A 23,769-nucleotide genomic window follows, 5' to 3' on the forward strand; every position below is an offset into this window, starting at 1 on the left:
AGGCTTTCTGTAGTTGTGGCGAGCGGGTGCTACTCTTTGTTGTGGTGTGTGGGCTTCTCTTGTTGCGGAGCACAGTCTCTAGGGCATGCAGGCTTCAGAAGTTGTGGCACGTGGGCTCAGTAGTTGTGGCTTGCAGGCTTTAGAGCACAGGCTCAGTAGTTGTGGCACACAGGCTTAGTTGCTCTGCGGCATGTGGGATCTTCCCAGACCAGGGATCAAACCCGTGTCCCCTGTATTGGCAGGAGGATTCTTAACCACTGCGCCACCAGGGAAGTCCCAGGAGAATTTTTTTTAAAGGCCAAGAGTAAGTCAAACAATAATGGAGATCTGACATTACTTTCATTGTCACATTCTAAATGATGAAGAATATATTTTTGTCCCCATGTGAAGCAGTAACACACACATAGCATCGTCTGACCCACTTAACCTAGCAGCCCGGAGCTGGTGGGGCACAATGCCTATGGGTTGGCCTTTCACTCTTAGAGATCCAACATTTTGTGGTCCAGGAGGAGGGACTTTTCACTGCGTAGTCTTAGCCCAAAGACAAGGTCCTTCCTTGGAGAGGAAGGGTGCTCTGAGCCCATGAAATACCAAGGTGGCAGCAGGGCTGACACTCCTTCCTGTCAGGACCCAGCATCAGGAGAACAAAAGTCTCCGAGACCAGAAAGGCGAGAGCATCTCTTCTTTTACACCCCCTTGTCTGGCCGGTTGATATTCTGACTTTGCTAAACCAAATGCCTGCTCTTCTTAAACATTTCCTTGAGGTGCCAGTGGGACATGGCACCGCTCACTGGAGGAGTCCCTGCATACTGAGTACCTGCGGGACAGTGGCAGGGACTGAGCTGGCCCTCCAAGGCCGATGCTGCCGCAGTTGCCCCTACTCCCACACCACAGATTATATCACCTGTGCCTGGTCCATGGTCCCCAGCAGGGTCACAGGGCCCAGAGAAGGGTCAGAGGGAAGCGATAACCTTGAAGGGCTGGGACCCCCAGGCAAGAAAGACAGCTATTTGGTCTTTGCTAGAAGTAGTCCCACTGCAAGGCTGGCCACCAGCCCTGCTGCGGTAGCCCACCCACCTGATGTCCCATTTCAATCAGCTCTTCCGTGTGTTAAAGGAGACCCCTCAGCCCTACACTGCTGGTCATAAAAGCTAAAGCAATGTTCCCTTCTGGGGGAATCTACCTTGTAAGAGATTCCTGAAGATCAAAGAGGCCCCGAGGGTGGAATGTCATGCACTGTGACAGATGATAAAGGAGAAAGCTGGGGTTGGGCGTGAGGAAAACTGCTCAGTTCCCTGGTCGGAAAGCCGCTTGGACTAAGCATTGGGCAGCCTGGGCTCTTCCCTGCCCTGGCTCCCCATCACGGCAAGACGAGGCAGGATGAATGGCCCACCTAGGCAGAAAGGACCAAACACCTCTTGGTCTCCAGGAGTCTCCTTGATGGTGGACCCCCAGGAAAGGGGATATTGCCTTAGCTTTCACAATTCGTAGTCCAGGGGTCAACTTAACAGAAGATGGGGCACAGGATGGGTGGGCACCTTCTGCGAGTCATGGGCAGATGAATACAGCCCTCTCCACTGAAGAGCAGCACAGCTCTTCCAAAAGGACAGTCCCCAGTTCACCATGTGGTGACCTTTGCTTCCAAGGCCATTGAGCACAGGATTTTATGGAATGTGGGTGGGGTCAGTTATGTGTTGTCTCCCAGACGGTGAGATCCTGAGAACATTAGGGCCAGTGAAGGGTTCCTCGTCCTGTCTGAGCAGTTGCCCCTCAGAACTGGTTGTCCCCAATATACTGGGCTGTTACTGAGCAGAACAGTGGGTGGGTTTAGGAGGTGACTATCTGCCCCCTAACTGGGCAATGGGGAAGACAGGAGGGATCACCCTCAGCCCCAAATATATATAATTCCTGTGGTTTGACTCCCAGGGGTCCATCAGAACAGACACCATGGCCGAGTATGACTACGGAGACTCCGGGTTCTTCAACGCTTCCAATGACAGCAGCCAGGGGCATGAACACTTCCTACAGTTCAGCAAGTTGTTCCTGCCCTGCATGTATTTGGTGGTGTTCATCTGTGGCCTGGTGGGGAACTCCCTGGTGCTGGTCATATACATCTTCTACCAGAAGCTGAAGAGCCTGACGGACGTGTTCCTAATGAACCTGCCCTTGGCTGACCTGGTGTTCGTCTGTACTCTGCCCTTCTGGGCCTATGCAGGCATCCATGAGTGGGTCTTTGGCAAGGTCATGTGCAAAACCCTGCTGGGCATCTACACTTTGAACTTCTACACGTCCATGCTCATCCTCACCTGCATCACCATGGACCGCTTCATTGCAGTGGTTCAGGCCACCAAGGCCTATAACCAGCAGGCCAAGCGGATGGCCTGGGGTAAGGCCATCTGCTTGTCCATCTGGGTAGTTTCCCTGCTGGTTTCCTTGCCGCAGATCATCTATGGCAACGTCCTTTACCTTGACAAGCCTGTCTGCGGCTATCACAACGAGGAGATTTCCACCATGGTTCTGGCCACCCAGATGACACTGGGGTTCTTCCTGCCACTGCTTGCCATGATTGTCTGCTACTCAGTCATAATCAAGACACTGCTTCAGGCCCGAGGCTTCCAGAAGCACAAGTCTCTGAAGATCATCTTCCTGGTGGTGGCGGTGTTCCTGCTGACCCAGACACCCTTCAACCTCGTGAAGCTCATCCGCAGCACGAGCTGGGAGTACCACACCATGACTAGCTTTCACTATGCCATCACAGTGACAGAGGCCATCGCCTACCTGCGTGCCTGCCTTAATCCTGTGCTCTATGCCTTTGTTGGCCTGAAGTTTCGGAAGAACTTCTGGAAACTTGTGAAAGACGCTGGCTGCCTCCCTTACCTGGGTGTCTCAAGCCAATGGAAGGGTTCAGAGGACACTTCCAGGACTGCTTCAGCCTCTCGCAACATGGAGGCGACCAGCATGTTCCAGCTGTAGGCCTCTCCAGCTGGAGAGGCTGCTCAGAAGTCACAGGAGCATGGCTGTGTCCTCTAAGGCTTTGTGTATAGCATGAGCATTCTCAAGGAGAAGTTATCAAATGGTGCAGCTGGGGTGGGATGCTTCTTCTCAGGCATGCGCAGATTGTGCTCTCTTCTTTTACACCCAGGCCTAAAGCTCAAAGGGGAGTCTGAAAGCTGCCAGAGCTTTCCTTCCTCCACCCCGAGGATACTGACACCAGGGAATGACGCGTGATTCTCAAGACCCCAGGTTCTCCTTCAAGGGGAATGGGACTAAGGGTTGAAGAGGGGGACCTGGTCAACAAAGGTCTTGATGGCAGGTGACACTCTGGGCTCCCAAGTTCAGAAGATTCTTCTGCCGACTGGGAAGCAGGGGAGATTAAAGCAGCCACGAAAACCAGTGCTGACACTGTGACTCAGACCTCCATCACCAGGCACCCAACAGAAATGAGCTCAGTTTCTGCCACGCCTTGTCGGTTTGGTTTTATATAGATAGGTGCTTTATGTTCTCTTTGATTAATCCTGGAAGGACTAGCACCAGGGAATATGAATGGGCCAAAGCAAATTAGGGTCGGCTGAGGATTCCAGTGGGCCACAGAATGCTAGAAAAATGTGCAAAGCTGAGTTTAAGACTATCATGAGTCTAAGCAGCACCTCTGAAATGGATCTTTGGTGGGTGTGCTCATTTAAAACCTGAATTTATCCAATGCCTCACACACACACAAATCATATATAAATGTATATATAATACACACACACACATCTCAAACAGCATGATTTTCATGACTGAGAAATAAAACTTTTTAAATGTCTCCGAACTACTTTTATCCTTAGGCACATTCCACCTTACTGTGGTATTCCTGAATATACCGAAAATGATCACTTGTGGGCTCAGAGCACAGGAAATAAGTTAAAACTGTCAACTTTCAGGGCACTGCTCTATCAATACACTAATGATAACAACTGTGGCTTCAACCTCCTGCCCAGAACAAGAGGTGCATTTGTTACCTCTGAGATGTGGTCACAGAATGAGGCGGAGTTTTAAATGTCAGTCGCTTGTTTGTGCATGTTTATTAGATCCCAGCAACCTGCTCCACAGGCTTAAAGGGCCTTTTTGGCTCACATGTCACAATATCGCTCACTGAAATATGAAGAGCCTGTTGACAACAGCTAAGAAGAGAGCTCAGGGAGGTGGGCCAGAAAGGGCCGAACAGTGAGGTTTCGCAGCTTGGACAGACCCAAATCACGAGTGGGTAAGACCAGCTGGTAATCTCTTAATCACTTCCGCTTTGGTGAAACGTGTACCATAACAGTACCACCTCTCAGGGCAGGCATGCGAGGACTGGAGAGGGTGCACACAAACACTTAGCACGGTTTGCATTTGTGGGAGGAAGGTCCCCAAAATGGCGGTAGTTGTTATTCTCTCAAGAACCAGCCACAGGGCTTCCCTGGTGGTGCAGTGGTTGAGGGTCCGCCTGCCGATGCAGAGGACACAGGTTCGTGCCCCGGTCCAGGAGGATCCCACATGCTGCGGAGCGGCTGGGCCCATGAGCCATGGCCGCTGAGCCTGTGCTCCGCAACGGGAGAGGCCACAACAGTGAGAGGCCCGTGTACTGCAAAAAAAAAAAAAAAAGAACCAGCCACACAAAACGTTAGCCGCCTGCCTTTCTCTGTGCCCTGGCGGGGCGTGGGAGGGTCAGCTTCATGCCTTCCAGAGGTGCACGGCACAGTCCAGCTGTGCACAGGCCGGCCTTGCAGGGCCCACAGGGCCACCGACTGTTTCATACACATGCCTAAATGCACCCACGGGGAGAGCGGCTTTACTGTGCTCAGGCCGCATGGACTACCCAGTGCTCCTCAAACACCAAAACCTGCCCTTTTCATGGTGACAAGGCTGACTTTCAACTTGTTTACGTTGGCTTCAGAGGGGGAGTTTTGGTCACCCTCCTCTGTGCTGTCACCTTAATGTCGAGCACTCCTGGTAGAGGGGCCACGAGCCCCTGGCCTCCCCAGCAATGTCCCAGAACAAGAGACAGAGGCCCTAACTGGGAAGGAAGGAGTGAAGAGTCGGGGAGCCAGGGTCCCTGCGGCCTCTCCATGTGTCCCCACGGAGGAAAGCAGTGTGGTGGGATGGGAAAAGCAGGGCTCTGGGGTGACTCAGTCACTGCCCTGGGGAGAGCTCCACATCTGTCCATCCTGGGACAAGCCACGCGGCCTCCTCAAGCCCGTTTCACCATCCACACCCCGATCTGACAACGGCCCTCCTTCCAGGAGCGCTGTGAGGCACGGACAGTGCACTCCAAGCCACGCTGGGGGCTGCTGGTCACAGCAACAGAGGGGTGGCTGCTGGGACCGCTGGGTTCTCCCCGAACGGTGCCTGCCTGGCTGAGTCAAAGGAGACCAGGCACCCATCAGGCCGTGCCCCATCCCAGGCCTATTATATGCCCTCTCTCCAGGCTCCTTGCAAAAAGGTTTTGCACTGGCCCTTCCACAGCTTAGGAGAACCTGCCTGCCTGTCCTGAGGAAAAGCACAGCAGCTCCATCTTCTTTCACCTTCTCTGCCTCCCCCGTCCCTCGTTGGCCCTACTCTCTGGGCCCTCACCTGCTCACACTTGGGAGTAGAGATCTTTTTCCCAAACCCCTCCTGGGTACACACCATTATGGGCAACAGACGCGGGCACAGCCCAAACAAGGCTTTCACTCTCGACTTCACTCATCCACGAGACAGCCCCATGGAGCACAAGCTCAGACCCGCCTTTCTCCCCTTGGCTCTCCGCTCTGCTCCCACGCACCAGTGCTTGACGTAAGCAGCCTGGGGTGTGGGGGAAGCTGGCGGGAGGGGGTCAGGCTGGGTGTGGACCCTGGGTGAGTCCAGTTGGCCTCACGTGCGGCCTCAGGGTCTCCTCCCCAACCAGGTTCCCTGCACTTACAGGCTGGGGGCGGGGCGGTTAGAGGCCATGACGGCCACACTGTCCGAGATGTGGTAAACACAGGATGAACCTGATTCCAGGGGCTACCTGGAGCCGGAAGCCCGGGATTCTCAGTGAGCATTCTGGACTGAGGAAATGGTGCTGCAGGAGAGAAAAAACAGAAGCTGCCCGTACTGGAGGGGTGGAGGCACAGCAAAGAGCACAGGGCCCAGGAGTGGCCGGGGCGCTGGCTCTAGGCTTGTTCTCTCAGCGCAGACCCCTTCCACAGGCCCAGTCCTTTGTGGTCCACAGTAACTCCCAGTGCCATTTGGTAGGACGCCTGGTACTATCATCCCTGTTTTCCAGATGAGGAAACTAGTTCAGAGACATTACTACCTGCCAAAGCTCACACAGCAGAGCTAGGGCTGGAACCCCGGTGAATAACCTTTTTCTCTTCCCCCAAATGTTGGCTAAGATGGCCCGGGGTACCTGACAACTCTGTACTTGTCTGAAGGCGGAGATGCTAGGTTAACCCAAGCACAAGGTGGCCTTCTAAGCTTAACCGTTATCACCATATCCTGTTCTCGGTTTGAGATACCAGGTATTGTATCTCCTGGTTGGTGATAAACCTGCCACAGATCCCTGAAGCACTCTGACCACAGAGCACCTGTTCTAAAGCAAGTACTGGCAAAGATGCTCTGTGGGTCAGGGACAGTCTCTGTGCGTGAGTCTGAGCTCAGTATCATCTGGGCATCTGGCGGGATTTTCGTTGGCGAACACAACTGAGCTACGAGATGTAAGGAACCAGGGCCCGTGGCAGTAGACACCACGGTGTGGCCCTTGACCTCACAGCTCAGGGAAGACATCACCAAAACCACACAATTCCATGGAAGGCCTTCCACATCATTTCCCTCTGATCCTCCTAACGACCCTAGAGGTGCCGTCCCTGTCTCTTCTGTACGAGGGAGGGAACCGAGTTCGGGGCCTGCGGTGCTCAAAGCCAGGGAACCTGGAGGCAGCAGACCAGGAGTGTCTGACTCTGGACCTCAAACTCCTCATGGGCACGGTCTGCTTGAGAAGGGAGGCCGGGCCTGGAGGAGGGAATGGCTGCTCGAAGCAGAGCAGAGGCCAAGGGACCCAAGGCCAGGCCTGTTGCTGGAGGACAGAGTTTCTTTCCTCCTCTGCCTGCCTCAGTCCTGAGAAGAGCTGGGCATCTGGTCAGGGAGACGGCTGAGGATGGGCCTGGGTCACTGTTGGGAGGGGTGTGCACACCTGCAGGGTTCTGGAGAATATTGGCCCTCCACCTGAGGTGGGCTGTGCTCCTAAGCCACGTGCAGGGGCCTCTGGGAGACTGCTTAGGGATGTGCGGGATCCTGCCAGGTCTCCCCGAGAGCCTGGATTCTGGGACCTGTTCCTGTCCCATCACGGCCAGGAGGGCCAAGGCAGACAACTGTGTCCTGAGAATGTGTGTGTGTGGTGGGGAGGAGTGGACAAAGAGGCAGGGAAGGTGGGCAGGTGTTTGATGTGAAGATAGGCAAACGGGACCAGGAGAAGAGGGCTGTACTCTTCAAAATGAATCTCGGGCCTGTGGACCGGAGGGAGGGGTTCTGGGCACAAAGCTTAATGCTGACACTTACAGCCCCCTGACCCTGAGCAAGTTACCTGGCCTCCTGAGCTTCAGTACCTTGACCTGTAAAATGGGGGCCATAATCCCTACTCTTTGAAGGGTTGGGCAGGGACTAAGTGAGGTCACGTGCAAAAGCTGCTACACAGGGAAAGTGCTCGACAGACACTGCCTCCAGGCAGCCTCCTTCCCCCCACATCAGGGCTTTCACAGCCTTTAACCCCTCCTGGACCACTTCTTCCTTTGGACTTGCTGATTTCTTTCTCTCAGTGTCTTGGCAGGGATGCATTCACAAACCCAGGCTCTATACCAACCCCTCACCCCCCCACCCCACCAAACCCGTCTGAGTTTCTCAGACTCCTGGTGGTTTTGATTGGTCCTAAGCTTAGGAAGAAAAAGCCACCAGAGACACGGGGGTCTGTCTTTGGCTAACTCACAAGGAAGGTGTGAGACAAGGCAGGCCCTGAACTGACTTGGAGGGCTGGCCCTTCACCCAAACAGATGATGCATGGGGACTGCAGGTCCATCCATTAGCCCTGCATCTCCCTTGCAGACCGCAGGCCAGCATGCTGGCAGTTTCCTTTCCTTGGACCGCTTCCCGATTTCCCATGACCAAAAACACACTTATTTGTCAGCGGTCAGAAGACCTTCTGCTTTTGTTCCTACTGAGAAAGGGGAAGGTGAAAGGTGAAGGGAAGAGGGAGCTGCAGGGTGGCACTTTCTCATGCAGGTGACAGCCCAAGGCCATCCTCCCAGGCCCTGAGCTTCCGGTCCTGCTCCCCGGACCCCCTACCCACCTACCCACCTGGCCAGCAGCTGAGGCACAGTCAGTGAAGAGTTGCCAGGTGACGACGGCATGAGTATGGCTTAGTGCAAATGCAACAGAACGTGCCCTGGGGACCACTGAACCATGGGGATTGGGGAGAACGCTGCAGGCTCACGCAGCCAGGAAAGGCTTCAGAAGGAAAAGAAAGGGCCCATGGTCACAGTGGGCAGAGGCTTTCTTGGGTTGGGTGATGGGGCTGGCTTTATCCATGAGGCAAGGTCAGTCACCCTCAAGCAAGAGAACAGAAGAGTATGGAGACATACACTTGAGCCTAAAATCTCCTGTGCTGAGAACCTTCCGAAGATTAGGTGCATCTCCTCCCATGCAGCAGAAATCCTGGATGATAAATCTGACAGTCCTTCCTCTGAATTCTGGGCCGGATTTGAGGAACAGAGATCTCAGTACAAGTTGGCAAGAGCACCACAAAACTCCCTAACTGGATGGAAAGTGAGTCAATGAACGTCTGGACACAGGAGCCATGTCAATTCTCCCTTGAGCTTCCAAACAGGCAGTGCTTTGCTGCAGGAACCGCAGTTAAGCCAGACACCAGGGGCTGAGAAACACCAAGCAAGGCTGCCATGTAGGGGAACCTGACTTTCCCCAAGGGTCCCTTGGCTTAAACTCTTGACACTTTAATACAATGGCACTTTGTGCAGTTACTTCATATGTTTAGAAATTAGCCATTGCAGAACTCTCTTCACAGGCCTTGTTGGAAAAGAGCTGGCCCAGAAAAATGAGAGGGCCAATGGAGAGCCGGTACTAAAGGACACCCCTGTGCCTGATGCTGTCCAGCTGCGGCATCGGGAACATTTGGTTGGGTCTGGGTCACTGATTAAGAGCAGCACAAGATACTGGTGATGGGGCAGGCATGGGCTGAGGGAGGGGAAAGTCCCTCGGGTTCCATAAAGCACTGGGTAACAAACTTGGTTATATTTTTATTGCTTTTAGAACTTTGGGGTGGACGTCCCTGGCAGTCCAGTGGTTAAGACTCCCCACTTCCACTGCAGGGGGCACGGGTTCGATCCCTGCTTAGGGAGCTAAGATCCTGCATGCTGCATGGCGCGGCCAAAAAAAAAAAGAGGACTTCTGAGAGAAACATCTACTTGAGACAACAGAAATTAATCTTGTGGCACCATTACCAAGCCTGATGAGTGGTTCCAAAAGATGAACACAGTTTTTAAAGAGCAGTGCGTTACTCTGAGCATGGCTACAGCAGCCCAGCAAATGTTGCTCTTATGGGCTGAATTGTGTCCCCCCCCTTAAATTCATATGTTGATGTCTTAACGCCCAGTATCTCAGAATGTGACTGTTTTTGGAGATAAGACCTAAAAGAAGTAAGTTAGTTAAAATGAGGCCAATAAGGTGAGCCCTAATCCAACCTGACTGGTGTCCTTATAAGGAGAAAAGATTAGAACACAGAGAGACATGGGTGGCACATGCATAGCGGGCATGACCATGTGAAGAGACAGGAAGATAGCAGCTGTCTGCAAGCCAAGGAGAGGCCTCAGGAAACCAAACCTGCTGATACCTTGGCCTTGGACTCCCAGAACTGTGAGAAAATAGATTTCTGTTGTTTAAGTCACCTGGTCTATGGTGTTTTGTTATGGCGGCCTGAGCAGATTAATACAGTTGCCTAAGCCAAGAGAGGCCTTCCTGGAGATGCTGAAATCAGGGGGACCGCTGACAAGACTCGCCCAGGAACTCTCTGACAAGGCTCAACACTGACTACTCCTCGAGCCCTGGTGCTCCTCAAGGGCACCCTGCCCCGAGCACTGTTCGCAGGCACCTTCCCTTAAGCAAAGACAGCCAATCCTGCTTCCAAGCTCTCCTAATCCTTTGATAAGAAACCACAAGGCCAGGCACTTAATGAGCACTCAGGAAATGGAGGTGACGTCTACTCACTGTTCAGCCACGTTTGGGTCAAGAGAATCAGTTTCGGTGGGTGTTTCAGGCAAGGAGGAGCCGGACTCCTGTATCTGGCATAACTCCTCATCTGTGATGATGTCAAACACGGCATCGTCTGGCGGCCGGCAGTCTGTGTTAGCACCTGGGGTGCAGAGGCAGGTCGGGAGAGAAGAGAAATGCACAGTCATGGACAGTACAGGGAGGGAGTGCAGCTACGTGGGATGAGCCACCAGGACACACTCTAAGTGCTCACTCAACCGACAGCTACTCTGTCCAGATGGAGAGAAATGGCTCTTGGGATGTTCCAGAAAAGCAGATGAGGGGACTACAGATGAAACTGAATGCACCATGTAAGAGATTTCTCTGAAGTCCCTTAGGCAGCGGTGTGGAGAGGTTTTAAGCTCTTACGTGTTCTCTGAGGCCCTTTATTTAGAAGGAAAAAAACCTATCAAAACCTTATCAGGAAAGAACCTAACAAAAAGGTAATCATATTTCTGTGCTGCTGAATCCTTGCTCCAGCAGACACAGACCTCACTCATGCCTCTCTGAGAGGAGGATTCTGTCTGACCTGCATTTTCACCTTAATCCACTGGGGGGTGGAAAAGAACCTCCCTCTGCACAGCAGCCATTGTGCTTCTGACCAGGGGACTTGTGCCCAACTTTGCAGGCTACCCAGTAGGAAGGATGCTGTGCGATGCTGCTGTGCTAGTCACCCCCAACCCTGCCAACAAGCAGTCTCTTGCATGTGATGGAAAACGTGATGGCAGGCCTGAGACGAAAGAAGAAAAGACAGAAAGTAAGACAGACAGACAGAGGAGACAGGAAATGTCAGAAATCAAAACAAGCAACCTCAGCATGCTGGCACCATGCCACCCTGTCGTCACTGGAACACCCACTAGTGAGCCAGGCGAGGGGAAGATTCAGCAAGAAGAACAGTTCAGGGGAGTTACAAGTTCCCAGCAGGCCCTGCTGCATGGCTCCTGGGACAGGCCATGCTTTAGAACAGACACCCACAGTCCAGTCCTGAGAGGGCAGCCTGGGCTGGTCTGCGAGGTTGTGCTGAGCAGAAGCAGCAGGAACCAAATCCCGCTTCCTTTTACTGAGCTGAGTGAGAGGACATGAAGGAGAATATATCCTTCCTGGCCGCCGAGAGAGAATGTGAGCTACAAGGAGACAGGGAAGGATGTGCTCGTTTCCACACTCAACTCCTGGCCTTTGGTTACCCTGAAAGAGAGGGCTGGATACGGGGCTGGGGCCCTGGGAGACAGCATTTTCCAAAGCTGTGGGTCCACTGGTGGTATGTGAGTTGAGAAGTAAACAGATACCACGTTAAATAACACTGAATCATATCAGGAGAAAGTTATTCCCTTTTCAATTCTCCTTCAATCCTAATTACATCAAAAAGAAAGTCTCAGATTGGTGGTACTACCTTTTTAGTGCCTAAGTTTGGAAAACACTGAACTAAGCATGTTCCAGCTAAGCAGCTACAGTGCGGTAGCGGTGAGGGTAGCACCTGGAGAACACCGAGGGCAGTGGCGGAGCCTGACCTTGGCCTCCGGTGGCCTGGGGTGTGGCCTGGGCTGGTGACCGGGCGGGGCTGGGCTCTCCCTGGCTGGTGCCCGAGCTGGTGCTGTCGGGGGACCCAGGGCCCTCGCTCAGCTTCTGGAAGCAGGCCTGGCAGCAGCGCTCCTTCTTGCCGCTGTGCTTGCTCACAGCGTAGTTGTTGCAGCAGTAGTAACAGAAGATGTGGCCGCATATCCTGGGGACGACAAAGGCACAGGCCCTGAGGACGCTGCACTAGAGGTCTCAAGTGACCTGCTCGGCACCGGAACCGGGCTCTGTTCTGGGCTCTGGATGCCACATGGCTCGTCAGACCTGGCTCTGCCCCCACTCTAGAGTGGGGCCTGAAGGCCTATCTCATAAGATTCCAAGAAAGCCATCTTGGTAAGCCTGATGGGAGACACTTTTACTTCCTAGGGTCCTGGGAGGCAGGCCGAGCCCCCTTCCCTGACGCAACGATGCAGGTGTGCATTCTAGGCCTCGGGGGCTGGGCTCTAAGAGACCACAGACCCCATGCCCCTGTGCTGACCGTTCTCCATCTGTCCCCATCCCAACCCAAGATTCATTCCTGCCTGCCCTTCTTTGGGCCCTGGGGGGCGGGGGGTCTTTGCTCTGTGTTCCTCTGGTGAAGCCTCAGCCCCTGCTCTCTTTGGGTTTCGTTTCCCCTCTGAGCCCCGCAGGCCAAGAGAGGGCCAGAGGTTGGGTCTCTGGGAGCTCTACATCCCTGTGGGTCCCCCTAACTCTGCCTACACCCCCTGTATTAAACTCTCTTCCCTTTCGGGGATCCCTGAGTGTCCTGCTGAGACCCTGCCTAACATGCCCTCCTCAACTGGTTCCCTCGAAACTAAGAGACAACGTGCTCTTCCTAGACAGTTGGCTGAGGTGCCGACGCCTGCCACGGAGTCCTCGTTCAGAGGCGTCTGCTCCAGTGCTGGGCCCTGCCCGCAAGCCGCCTGCTGACCTGCAGTGGTGTCGCCGCACCATCCAGCTGAACTCCCGCTTGCAGTCAGAGCAGTAATTTGCCTCCGTTTCCCCCAGCCACCTCTCCTCAGCACTGAGCTTCTGCTGAAATTCCAGGGCATCTGACTTCTGCCAGAGAGCATCCTTGTCCCTGGGAAAAAGCCGCATTCGAAAAACAGAAGAAAGAATCCATGAAAACAATAGAATTATCTCTGGTTCATTTCAAAAGACTGCTTCCGAATTTCCCAAAACACAAGGAGAATTCACTTTTACCTTGGAAATAACCCCCCAGTCTAGGTCACCTCTGTCACCCCACACCAGTGCCAGACTCAGCAGGAGCCTCCCAACGTGTACGTCCTCATCTGACACCACACGTGTGAAGGTACGGGGGGGCCTGCGATGTCCATAAAAGGCTCTGGCAACTGCAAAGACCTGCTGGCACTGACAAGTGTCACCAGCTGCTCAGATGTCTAAATGACAGTGCATGTGGCCACTGGGAGTTGAAGCTGTCACGTGCTGCCATGATTACATGACCGTCTGTGTGCTGTGAGCCCAAGAACCCAAATCTTAAATGTGCTCGGGATCCTTCATGTTTTTATGGTTTAAGTAACAATTAATGGAGGAGAGTCAAGCTTTTCCAGCCTGAAAATCCGACGGGATGTTGACCTCCTCCACTCCTTAGAGAGACAGCACAGCCACTACAGGAAGCAAGCACACTGGAAGAAGGGGCGCTTTTCAGGAGGCTCTGGCAGCATCTGAATGTGCCTGGTGCATCAGGGAAGATGTGTATAAAGCCTTCCTTAGAACTGCTGTTAATTTTGGGGGCTACAGGAAACACAGAGGATGGAAGAACATGTTAAGTGACACCATGGGCATGCAATCAGCGAAGTCCAGGCTATGGGAAACGCTACCAGATGAATGGCCTGCTTTCTTTAAAAGTGAACTGCAAAGGAAAAAAAAAAAGAGAGAGATGGTGGGGGAACCAGGACTAAGTAAGAGAGATCTAAGAAACATATCACCATGCAATATATAGATCTAATATAGATCCTGATTAGAAACAATGATAAAGCAATTAGAAAAATTTCAAACTAGACTAGACACTTGATGATATTGGGAATTAGTTCATTTTCAAGCACGGTAATGATGCTGTGGTTGTTTAAAATAGAGTCCTTGTGTTGGAGAGGTATGTATCAAAATACTTGTGGATGAGATGACGGGATGTCTGGGATTTGCTTCAGAATAATCTGAGGAGGTGGGGGAAATGGGTAGGACTCTTGGATGATACAAGACTGGTCACGAGCTGAATAATGTTGAAGCTGGGTGACAGGTACACAGCAGTGCATTTTGCTATCCTATTTTTTATATTTTTGAAAATTTCCAGCACTTCCCTGGAGGTCCAGTAGTTAAGACTCCGCGTTTCCACTGCAGGGGGCGTGGGTTTGATCCCTGGTTGGGGAACTAAGATCCCACAAGCAGTCAGGCGCAGCCAAAAAAATAATAATAATTCCATACAAAAACCTTTAAAAACTTTCTGAATGACTTGTCAACATTTAAAAGTCAGGCCAATTTCACATAAAAATCCAGATTTCCACCTTCTCTTAAGAAGTAAGGTGACTTGGCAACCCTGGACTCGATGCCTGTGGGGCAACAGTCAGCAAGAGCAGGGCAGCTCATGTCCTCCTGTTTCTCAGAGCCCCCGTCCTGGCCCGGTTCACACATTTACATCACTGTCTTCTACCTGCAGGCACTGGAGTTTGGGGGCCCAGGTGCTGGGGAGAGTGGGACGGAGGAGAAGGAGAAAAGGGCTCATGAGAGAGGGACACGGGAATGGAGAAGTCCCTGAGGATATTAAACATCTTTGATTGTCACTCTTGTGGCTGAGCACATGGAGATTTTGAAAAGAGTTAGCATAGCAATAAGAGAACACGGACCAGGTGCAAGGCTGCCAAGGGCCTGAGCAGACCCTGTTCACGTGTTTGGGCGCTTACAACACAACACAAGCAGACAGGGGCCCATTTCCCTCGAAGAGTCCTTTCAAGAACAGTTGCATTTCTTTAAAGAAAAGCCAAGCTTGGGGGCAGCCCCTGGCCCCTTGTTTGACACTCACCTGAGCAGCTCTATCAGCCGCTCCTCCAGGTACTTCTTGGTTCTGTTCAGGTCATCCAGGTCAGCAAGCATCTTCTGGTCATTCTTCTCCCTGTCTGTCGCCTCCTGGCAGAGTCTGTTGTAATACTCCTGGATCTTTGTTGTGGCTTTTTCAAGTTCCTTCTGGGTCCTGGTGGAGGAGTAGTCAGTTTTCCTTATTACCCACTACTTCCAGCTTCCCCCGTGCCTCTGGGCTAACCCAGGCCTCTAATGGGGGGTCCTGCTGCCCTACCAGTCTTTCCCCTTCATGGGGGGAGCCCCTTGGCACTGCCCCACTCACAGGCTGTACACTCTCTTAAGCCTTCAAAACTTCCCTCACACACCCAAACTCTTCACACACCACCACCCCTCACAACAAATACAAGGGACATTTGGGAGAGGAGGTTGACCTCAGGTCACTAGGAGCACCCCAGGTGCGTCAAACTCTGCACCACTTGGTTCCTGGGCAGAGACTGAGGTTTTGACAGGAGCCCAGTGGGTTAAGTACATGGGCTGGTGATGGCGGTATACACAAGAGGAAAAAGGAGCCAGGAGAGAAACAGCAGAGGCGTAGCTTCCTGGAGATGACCACACAGAGGAGCGCCTATCTTCCATGTGTCTTTGGGACTCTACACATGGGGCTTGGCATGGGGCACACAGCAGGTACTCAATCTACACTGCGAGGCATTCAACCTGACAACCCTGAGGCCTAAGGAATCCTGTTCTGGGTGCTTCGGAGCCTCAAGCTGCAGCAGAGGGGCCGGCTGAACCACGGTCTTCCCGCCCTTGCCCACTTCTCTTTCAGCTCACCTGTCCCCTAAGGCAGTGGTTTTCCAAGGATGCCTTATAAAGCAAGGCATTCATAACAGCTCCATTAAAACAGAGGGCTGGGCTTCCCTGGTGGCGCAGTGGTTGAGAGTCCGCCTGCCGATGCAGGGGACGCGGGTTCGTGCCCCGGTCTGGGAGGATCCCACGTGCCGTGGAGCGGCTGGGCCTGTGAGCCATGGCCGCTGGGCCTGTGTGTCCGGAGCCTGTGCTCCGCAACGGGAGAGGCTGCAACAGTGAGAGGCCCACGTACCGCAAACAAACAAACAAACAAAAAAAACCAGAGGGCTGTGCAAGACTAATTAATCTGTATCTAATCCAGCCTTTCCATGTCCAGTATAAAGTTGTCAGGAGGTTGTTGTTTACTAGACACTGTCCTCCAAAATGATCTCAGGTACACACACAAACACACACACACACACACACACACACACACACACAACCACAGAGTTATAGCATTATAAAAAATGCCACCAACTTTGGAGGTTCTACTTAAATTGTCACATGAACACCACCTGGCTAAGGGCAGCCAGAGTCCTATAGGATTCAAACTCTGTAAGGAGTCAGCTGAGAAGAGTCAGATGAGAAGAAATGTACATTGAGGTTACTAAACATCCAGCGTGGTCTGGATCTCCCACTGAGCCTGGGCCCAGGCCTAGAAGCAGATGGCAGGAGATGGGTGGAAAAGTTAAAGCCTCGGGAGAATTTGGTGTGTCTGCTTTTGCTGGGAGCACACATGCAATCAGGTCCCAGCATCCCCTGTGGGACCAGTTTGGCCCTATCACCAGACAGTAGGCTGATGATGCTCACAACTCCGGGTGGCCCCCAAGCCTGAAGATGAAGAGGTCTTGGGGTCGGACACAGGTAGGGCCATACTTTAAGGTTAAAAAAAAATTATGATGAAAGGGCGACAGCACGATGTGCTCTCCACAGACACAGCACCAGAGTCTCCAGGAAGACAAGCCGATCCTGCTCCCTGGCTCGCTCACTCACTCTCAGATGAGCTTGCGAGAACCTCACACCTAACCCCGCAGCCTCTCATTTCATAGAGGAAATGAAGAACTCAAGTCAAAACACAAGGGGGAAAACATGCACACACAATACTCTCACACCAGTACCCTAAAATAAAACAAAACAAAACACAAAACTATCTGTCTCTATATTTTTTTAGGGTAGTTGTTGAGACAAAGACTCTGGAGTCAAATGTTCTGAATTCCAATCCTGCCATCGCCACTTACACACTGTGTGACCCTGGGCAAGTGACTTCACTCCTCTGAGCCTTGTTTTCCTCATCTATGAAATGGGATAAATAATAATACCATCCTCACAGGACCATTAGGAGGATTAAATGGGCAAATAAATACCAAGTATTTAAAACGGCACCTGCCACATTTTAGGCATTACTTAAATGTTTGCTGTTAGTAGTACCATGATTATCTCCCAGCTTTTATTTCATTTTAGTTTTACCAAAGCATGAAGTTACTGAACTGAAATATGTCCTGCTAGAGATAAGACAATGGAATTAAGAGAAAGGGTCTCTGCAGCCGTCTATAGGCTTGTGACAGGCAGATTGCCAAGGTTCTCTGTGGCATGCTTCTGACATAAGCACTTTATGAGTCTGTGGCTTTTCTTGCAAAAGGGCTTCTTTAACCTGATATGAGTGGTTGACTTTCTAAATGACTGTACCAAACACCCCCTCCCTTGAGGACTCTCCCACTGGCCGTGTGGGTGGACCGTGTAACTAACCTGTCCAAGTCTTGGCGCAGGGCGGCCCCCTCCTCATCCTTTCTCAGCATGGCGGCCTCGCACTCGGCAAGGTGCTTGCTGGTGCAGCTCAGCTTCTCCGCCGTATCAGCCTGGGCAGCCTGGCACAGGACAGCAGGGAGAAGACGCTCGGTTGCAGAAGCCCATGCAAGATGCCATCAAGTGACTGGCATGCTCCCCACCCCATCTGGCTGGTGCACTTCTAACAGGAGGGGCTTTTGTCTGTTTTTAAGTTCAAGAGACCATGAACTAGTATGTGTGTGGAGTATGACAGACTCCCATTTGTAATTATGTCCCTCAAACATCAGCTGCAACCGGTTGTGGTGGCTGGTGGGGCAGCAGATATCAGAATCTCTGGGGTGGGGGTAGAGGTGGGGTGGCAGTGTACAGGAGTCACTGAAAAAAGTCACTGCCCTGAAGACGGGTTTCAGTCCCACCCCTGCTCTGGCTCACGTCAGCAACATTGACTTGGAGAACATCTGCAGAGGGGGATGACTTATTTCCTTTCCATAAGACACAGGGGTGGTGAAAAACACACTTGACAGCTCTAACCAGGTGTCCAGGGAGTGGAAGAGCCACGACACAGACTCAGGTTGTCTACAAAGGTGAGCTGACGGCAGCTTTAGCCAGGGCACTGGAACTCCTGCAGGGAGGCCTCTCTGATGGTCCAATGAAAGCCAAGCCACATCCCCTTCCTCGACAGGCCCACACCCTGGGAGTGGAATGACCAGGTGAACGATGGGCCAGCCGCTGCTCAGGGCTCACAGGAGCACCTCCCCTGGGCCTCAGGGGCCAGGCTTACCTTCAGCTTCCCCACAGCCTCCTCGGCGGCCTGTAGCTGCCGACCTTGCTCCTCCAACTGGCCCCTGAGGCTCCTGCATTCTTCACTGGAGGTCTGGAGAGGATGAGAAAGGGATCAGAAAAGTGGGGTCCTTGTTCTGAGACTCCCTCGGCCCCATTCCCCCAAAATGGGTAAAAACAAGCTACCTCTCTTTCTCCCAAACTCAATAAACTTTGGGCTTCCCTGGTAACACAATCCCGTCAAGACAAGAGACTTAGCTTGGCCCCCAAACTTAGAATTTCATTTCTGCCAAGGAAAGGGTGGAGTATGAGCCACACGGAACTGCAAGGGGTGGGGTGACACAAGGTGGGAGGCACATCTGTGGGAACGCAATAGTTGCCTAAGAGAGAGGTCAGGAGTGGTCTGAGTGCACAGACCCAGAAGCAAACAGACACATCAGAAGCCAAAGCCCCGTAGATGTCTGCCTGTGTCCTCACTCTTAACCCTTTTTCTCTGCAGTTCAAGACACATGGTAAACGCTGTTCTCATAAGCTTGTCTATCCCAAGGGCTCTGTGAAAATGAATTGAGTTGGTTTCCTATAACTGCTCTGCTCTCAGGAGCCACCTGAAGGGACAGAGAATCCAGGGACAGGACTCGAGGCAGTCAGGAACTCGCATGCCAAAAGGGGCCGGACGAGTACATAAATGAGTGCAAGGAGAATAGCAGAGGATGACCTGTTCCTTCAGGTGGGCAGTCCCCACCCAGCTCCTGCTGACTGCTGCCACACAGGAACGAGAGCACAGGCTTTAGGAACTCCCAAGATTTTAAAAGAAGTCCAAACACTGAATCTATAAACACCCTGCTCTTGAAATGTTGGCTACTAAGTTAAAAAAAATTCTGTGTGGGCCAAACTTGTCTGTAATGGCCTTAAATTTAGACGTCTGGGTTAAGGCATCCCTCTCCAATGCTGTGTCCCTAACATGTTCCTGCAGGGAGAAGGATGCTGTGAGCTATGACACCAGGATGAGACCATGTTGGCCTGGGCCCCCAGGACATTCTTGGGCCCTCATGTGCCACCTGGCCGAAGGTGCATCCCAACCACTCATGGACCCACCAGGCCCTGCCGCAGGAGACAGGTGCAGCTCAGATGGTCACGGTGAGGGTTACCTTAAGTCTGCTCTGGTAGTCCATGATCTCGGTGCTCAGCTGGAACTTGAGGGTGTCAAGCTCCTGGCGTGCAGTCTCCCGGATGCTCTGGGCCTGCTGCTCGGCCTGGGCCAGCTGGGCCTGCAGGCCAGGCAGTGAGCCAGCTGCCTCCTCAGCTGCCTTCAGCTTCCCCTGCAAGCTCTCCTTCTCTCGCCGCAGCCCTGCCACTTGGTGTTTCAGGCCCTCCTGCTCCTTGAAGGCTGCCTCTTTGGCATCCTGGAGCTCCTGCATGGTGCGGGCCAGCGCCCCCTCCAGCGGCTCTTTCTCCGTGGTCAGCGCACAGACCTGGATGTCGAGCTCGGCCATATCCGTGTTGGCCCGGTGCGGCTGCTCCTGCAGCTCAGCAGGTTCTAGCTGCGCCTCCTCGGAGTTGCCCGTTGCCTGGGACAGCTCCTCCCACACTACTTGGAGCTCCTCCCTCCGCTGGGCCTCTCCGGCCCTCTCCTCCTGCAGTGCCCCTTCACGCTCCGAGCACTGCAGCAGCTCCTGGACGTGGGCCCTGGTGAGGGCTTTGTTCTGCTCCCTCAGTTGCTGCACGAGGGCCTTGTGCTCCCGCAGAGCGGCCTCGGCCACGCTCAGCTGGCTCTGCACCTTCTCCCGGTCACCCAAGGCTGCCTGCAGCTTGGCCTGGAGGTCCAGCACCCCAGCCTGCAGTCTCTGGGCCTCCCCCTGATGACTCTCCAGCTGTGCCTGAGACAGGGCCAGCTGGGCTGCTAGCTCCTGGGACGCGTGGTCTTGAGGTGGGCTGAACCCCTGTTGGCTTTTGTCTGCCGTGAGGGTCTCGATCAGCTGGGTCTGCTGGCGGCACCGGTCCTCAAGTGCCCTGACCTCCCCAGCCCGGGCCTCCGCTAGCTGCCGGCACTGCTCCGCCTGCTCCCGCAGCTGTTGGCATTCGGCCTCCTTGCTTTGCAGGGCGGCCTCCTTCTCAGCCACATGGGCCCTCATGGTCTCCTTGGCCTTCTTCACAGCCAGGAGGCTTGCCTCCATCTGGTCTCCCATGTGCCGGATGCTGGCCTGCTCTGACTGCAGGGAGGCCAGGGAGTCCTGGATGGCCGCCTCCCGCTGCTGCAGTGCTTGGTAGTCAGCCTGCAGGGCCTGAAGCTTACCCTCCAACAGCTGGTTGCGCTCCACCACATTCTGCAGCTCCTTCTCCAGCTCCCTGTTGGCCTGCTGGAGCTTCTTCTCCTGGCCGGCCCCTTGCATCTTGGGATCGGCCACCTGTCCCTCCGACAGGCCCCTCTGTTCCTCCTCCAGCTTCTCACAGGCCTGCTGCAGGGGGGTGCTCAGAGCCTCGTGCTCCGCCGCCGCCACGGGCAGATCTGGGCCTGACTGCGCAGCAAGTCGCTCCAGCGTCCCCACCCTCTGGCTGAGGTGGTCTTTGTCCTGGATGAGCTGCTTCTTCTGCTCCTCCAGGTCACTCACGTGCTGGCTCACCTGGGCCAGCTGGGTCTCCAGGAGCTGCAGCTGCCGCGTCAGGGACCTGGCCTCCTGCTCCAGCAGCCCCTTCTCCTCCTGCCGCCGCTGCTCCTCCCGTCTCCCCTCCGCGAGCTCTTCCTCCAGGGAGCTCAAGTGGGCCAACGACTCCTGCAGCTGATGCTGGAGCTGGGCTGCCTCCTGCCCCTTCCTGGACAGCTCTTCCCGGAGAGGGGCCATCTCCTCCACCAGGCGCTCCAGGCTGGCCCGGGCCTCCTCCTTCAGCTGCAGCTCTTTGGCCAGCTGCTCCAGCTGGGTGCTCTGCTGCCTGCTGAGCTCCTGGACCCAGGTGCTCTCCCTTTCCAGGAGCTTCTCCCCCAGCTCCTGAGTCTCCAGGGGCGAGTCACTGGGGATGCGCTTTTGTAGCCCCCTGGCGTCCAGTGCCATGTCAGCCTTCTGCTCGGCTGCACCCAGCTGGTCTGGGACATCAGCTGAGCGCTGGTCCTTCCTGCCCAGGGCGTCACGTGTGGCCTCGAGCTCCCGAGCCAGGGGTTGCAGTAGGGACTCCAGCTGCCGCAGGGCTGAGCGGTAATCCTCCTCCTTCTCCGAGGCCCCCAGCTCCAGGGCCTGCAGGCACATCTGCAGCTCCTTCACGGTGTTCTGTGTGGCCTGGGTGACTTCCCACTGCTCCTGGAGCGCGGCCACCACGCCGGCGAGGCGAAGGTTGTCCTCGGCGGCGGCGCGGCCCCTCTCTCTCTCTGCCTGCAGCTGCTCTCCATGCAGGCTGATGGCCGCCCTCAGCTCCTGGTTCTCTCTTTCCCGCTGCTGCATCTGCTCCTTCAGCTGCTTCTCCCGCACCTCCAACTGGTCCAGCTCCAGCCGCAACTCGTCAAAGCCCTCCAGTGCCTCATGGTTTAAGGGGTTGCTCAGGTCAAGGTGGGAGCCCATCTCCTGAGTCTGGGGAGGAAACACGAAAAACAAGTGGCTTGGGGATGAAGCTACATGGCTGTTTGGCAAAACTTTAGAAGTTAATGAGAACAGAAGTAAAAATACAGCAATTACATGACCTAAGGTTAGTCTATCGAGCTATTCAAAGGACTGGAACCCCTTTGCTCAAAGCATATGCCAGAGGAGGTCAGTACATCCTAAAATATGATGCGACGCCACACATGTGAGCTCCACTGAGACTCAGAACTTGCGTTTCCCATTCAGCCTCCTGTAGCTTTGGTAACATAATGGATGCTGACTCTTAGAGAAACGATGTTATATGTAAACTACTGCTTACCCGTTGCACCGTACCCACAATTTCTGTTGCAATTAAATCACAAAATTGGGTAAAAATGCTACTCTTAATGCTTCTTATACTGATTAGTCTTATTTTGCTTTGCTGATTAATTTCAGTGTTCTTTCCCATTAAACTATACAATACATTCACATTTCTAACAAAATTAATGAAACTGACCTGACGCACTAATGTTTGCTGAGCACTAGCCTGTACCAAGTCCTTAAGCACTGTGTGTGTGTGCCCTCATTTACTCCCTACAACCACCTTACAGGCTGGTGTGAGATTTTACAGATGAGAGAGCTCAAGTTTCGACAGGGTAAGTCACCTTCCCAGGGTCACACAGGGGGCGGAGTGACAGTCAGGATTTGACCTTGCCACTTTTAATCACAGTGCCAAACCACTTCTTCTGAAACACTTTAAAAAGCTTTTAAAAGAATTTATTTTTTAAAAGGCCTAAATTCCTTTTGGTTGTAAAAACCTGGACTCGAGGAAACAGTGGGTAGGACTGAGGGGTTATATCGCTCGGGTTGGAACACCAGGCATCTGAGAACATCCCCCTGAGCTGGGAGGGGCAAGAACATGCCCTGGTTGACATGACAGAGAGGGAGTCCCCAGCCTTCTTGGCATTACCTGCAGGTAGCTGCTCACCAAACTGCTCATGCTGGAGCTTCGGCTGGGGGGTCTCCATAGGTAAGCAGAAGAGCCAGTGCCCAGGGTCCTCCTGTGGGGCCGCAAAACAGACATGCCTGCATCAGAGCAGGGAACACACACACACACACTCGGGGAGGCCTTGGTTGTCACTAGGCAACCAGGTGATGGTAGCGGCAGTGCCCTCCCAGGTCCAGTAAGAAGGCAAAATCCAACATTTCCACCAAAGCACACATTCAGGTTGGTCGTAGCAGCTGGACCCCACTGTTGAAGTCTAAGCATGATGGCTTTGCTCTTCACTGCCAAAAAAGAACGAAGTGAACATAGTATTTCCCCGTTTTTACTTTAAGTTTTCCTAGAACCTTCGATGCCAGCCATAACTTGTCTACCAGGGAGGAACCAGGAACAGTCAATCTGGTAAATAAAGGTCATGCTGTGCTTCAGGCCTTGAGGTCACTGCTTTACATTATGTTACACGAGTAATGTGGCTGGAAGACCTCTTCTGGTTCACACCAGACATTTCCCTCACTGCAGAAAGTTCTATTTGATGGCACTAGTCACTGCAAACGAAACACACTTTTACTTAACGACCAGAATCTTCTCCTTAATCTACAATTATTGCATTTTAAACCTTGTTAGTGTCCACAACCCAACAACTGCACTTCTCAGTATCTACCTGAAAGACAGTCACATATGTGCGTAAGGTGACGTGTGGGGATGCTCTTGGCGGCACTGTCATGGTGGAAAAAGCAGAACCTTTCTAACTCCACATCACTAGAGAAACAGATAAACTGTCTACCCACACAATGGAATACTCTATGCCACAGGTTGGCAATCTTTTTTGTAAAGGGCCAGATAGTGAATATTTTCGGTTTGCAAGCCTTACGGGCTCTGTCACAATTCAACTCTGCCACTGTAGCATGAAAGCAGCCACAGATAATAGGT

The 23,769-nt window shown here is 53.3% G+C and overlaps 2 protein-coding genes across 2 annotated transcripts in view; one reads left to right on the plus strand and one right to left on the minus strand.

Annotated features, from left to right (window-relative positions):
- The window catches only part of FYCO1 (FYVE and coiled-coil domain autophagy adaptor 1), an 81,682-nt gene that overhangs the window by 31,896 nt on the left and 26,017 nt on the right, over positions 1-23,769 (minus strand). The window contains exons 7-14 of the mRNA XM_060109060.1: positions 22,807-22,897; positions 19,440-21,848; positions 18,293-18,385; positions 17,473-17,591; positions 14,885-15,052; positions 12,779-12,928; positions 11,805-12,016; positions 10,255-10,399 (exon numbers count right to left, since the gene is read on the minus strand). Coding sequence (XP_059965043.1) covers positions 10,255-10,399; positions 11,805-12,016; positions 12,779-12,928; positions 14,885-15,052; positions 17,473-17,591; positions 18,293-18,385; positions 19,440-21,848; positions 22,807-22,897 — 3,387 coding nt within the window. The remainder of the gene's footprint in view (positions 1-10,254; positions 10,400-11,804; positions 12,017-12,778; positions 12,929-14,884; positions 15,053-17,472; positions 17,592-18,292; positions 18,386-19,439; positions 21,849-22,806; positions 22,898-23,769) is intronic.
- On the plus strand, positions 1,948-2,973 carry CXCR6 (C-X-C motif chemokine receptor 6). The gene has a single exon (XM_060109062.1). The coding sequence runs from the start codon at positions 1,948-1,950 to the stop codon at positions 2,971-2,973; it is 1,026 nt and encodes a 341-aa protein (XP_059965045.1).

The sequence above is a fragment of the Mesoplodon densirostris genome, chromosome 10 (genome assembly GCF_025265405.1).
Source record: "Mesoplodon densirostris isolate mMesDen1 chromosome 10, mMesDen1 primary haplotype, whole genome shotgun sequence".
Lineage (NCBI taxonomy): Eukaryota > Metazoa > Chordata > Mammalia > Artiodactyla > Ziphiidae > Mesoplodon > Mesoplodon densirostris.

Bases quoted from the DNA above. Each gene is read 5' to 3' on its own strand.
- CXCR6 (XM_060109062.1), top strand. From the start codon at position 1,948: ATGGCCGAGTATGACTACGGAGACTCCGGGTTCTTCAACGCTTCCAAT.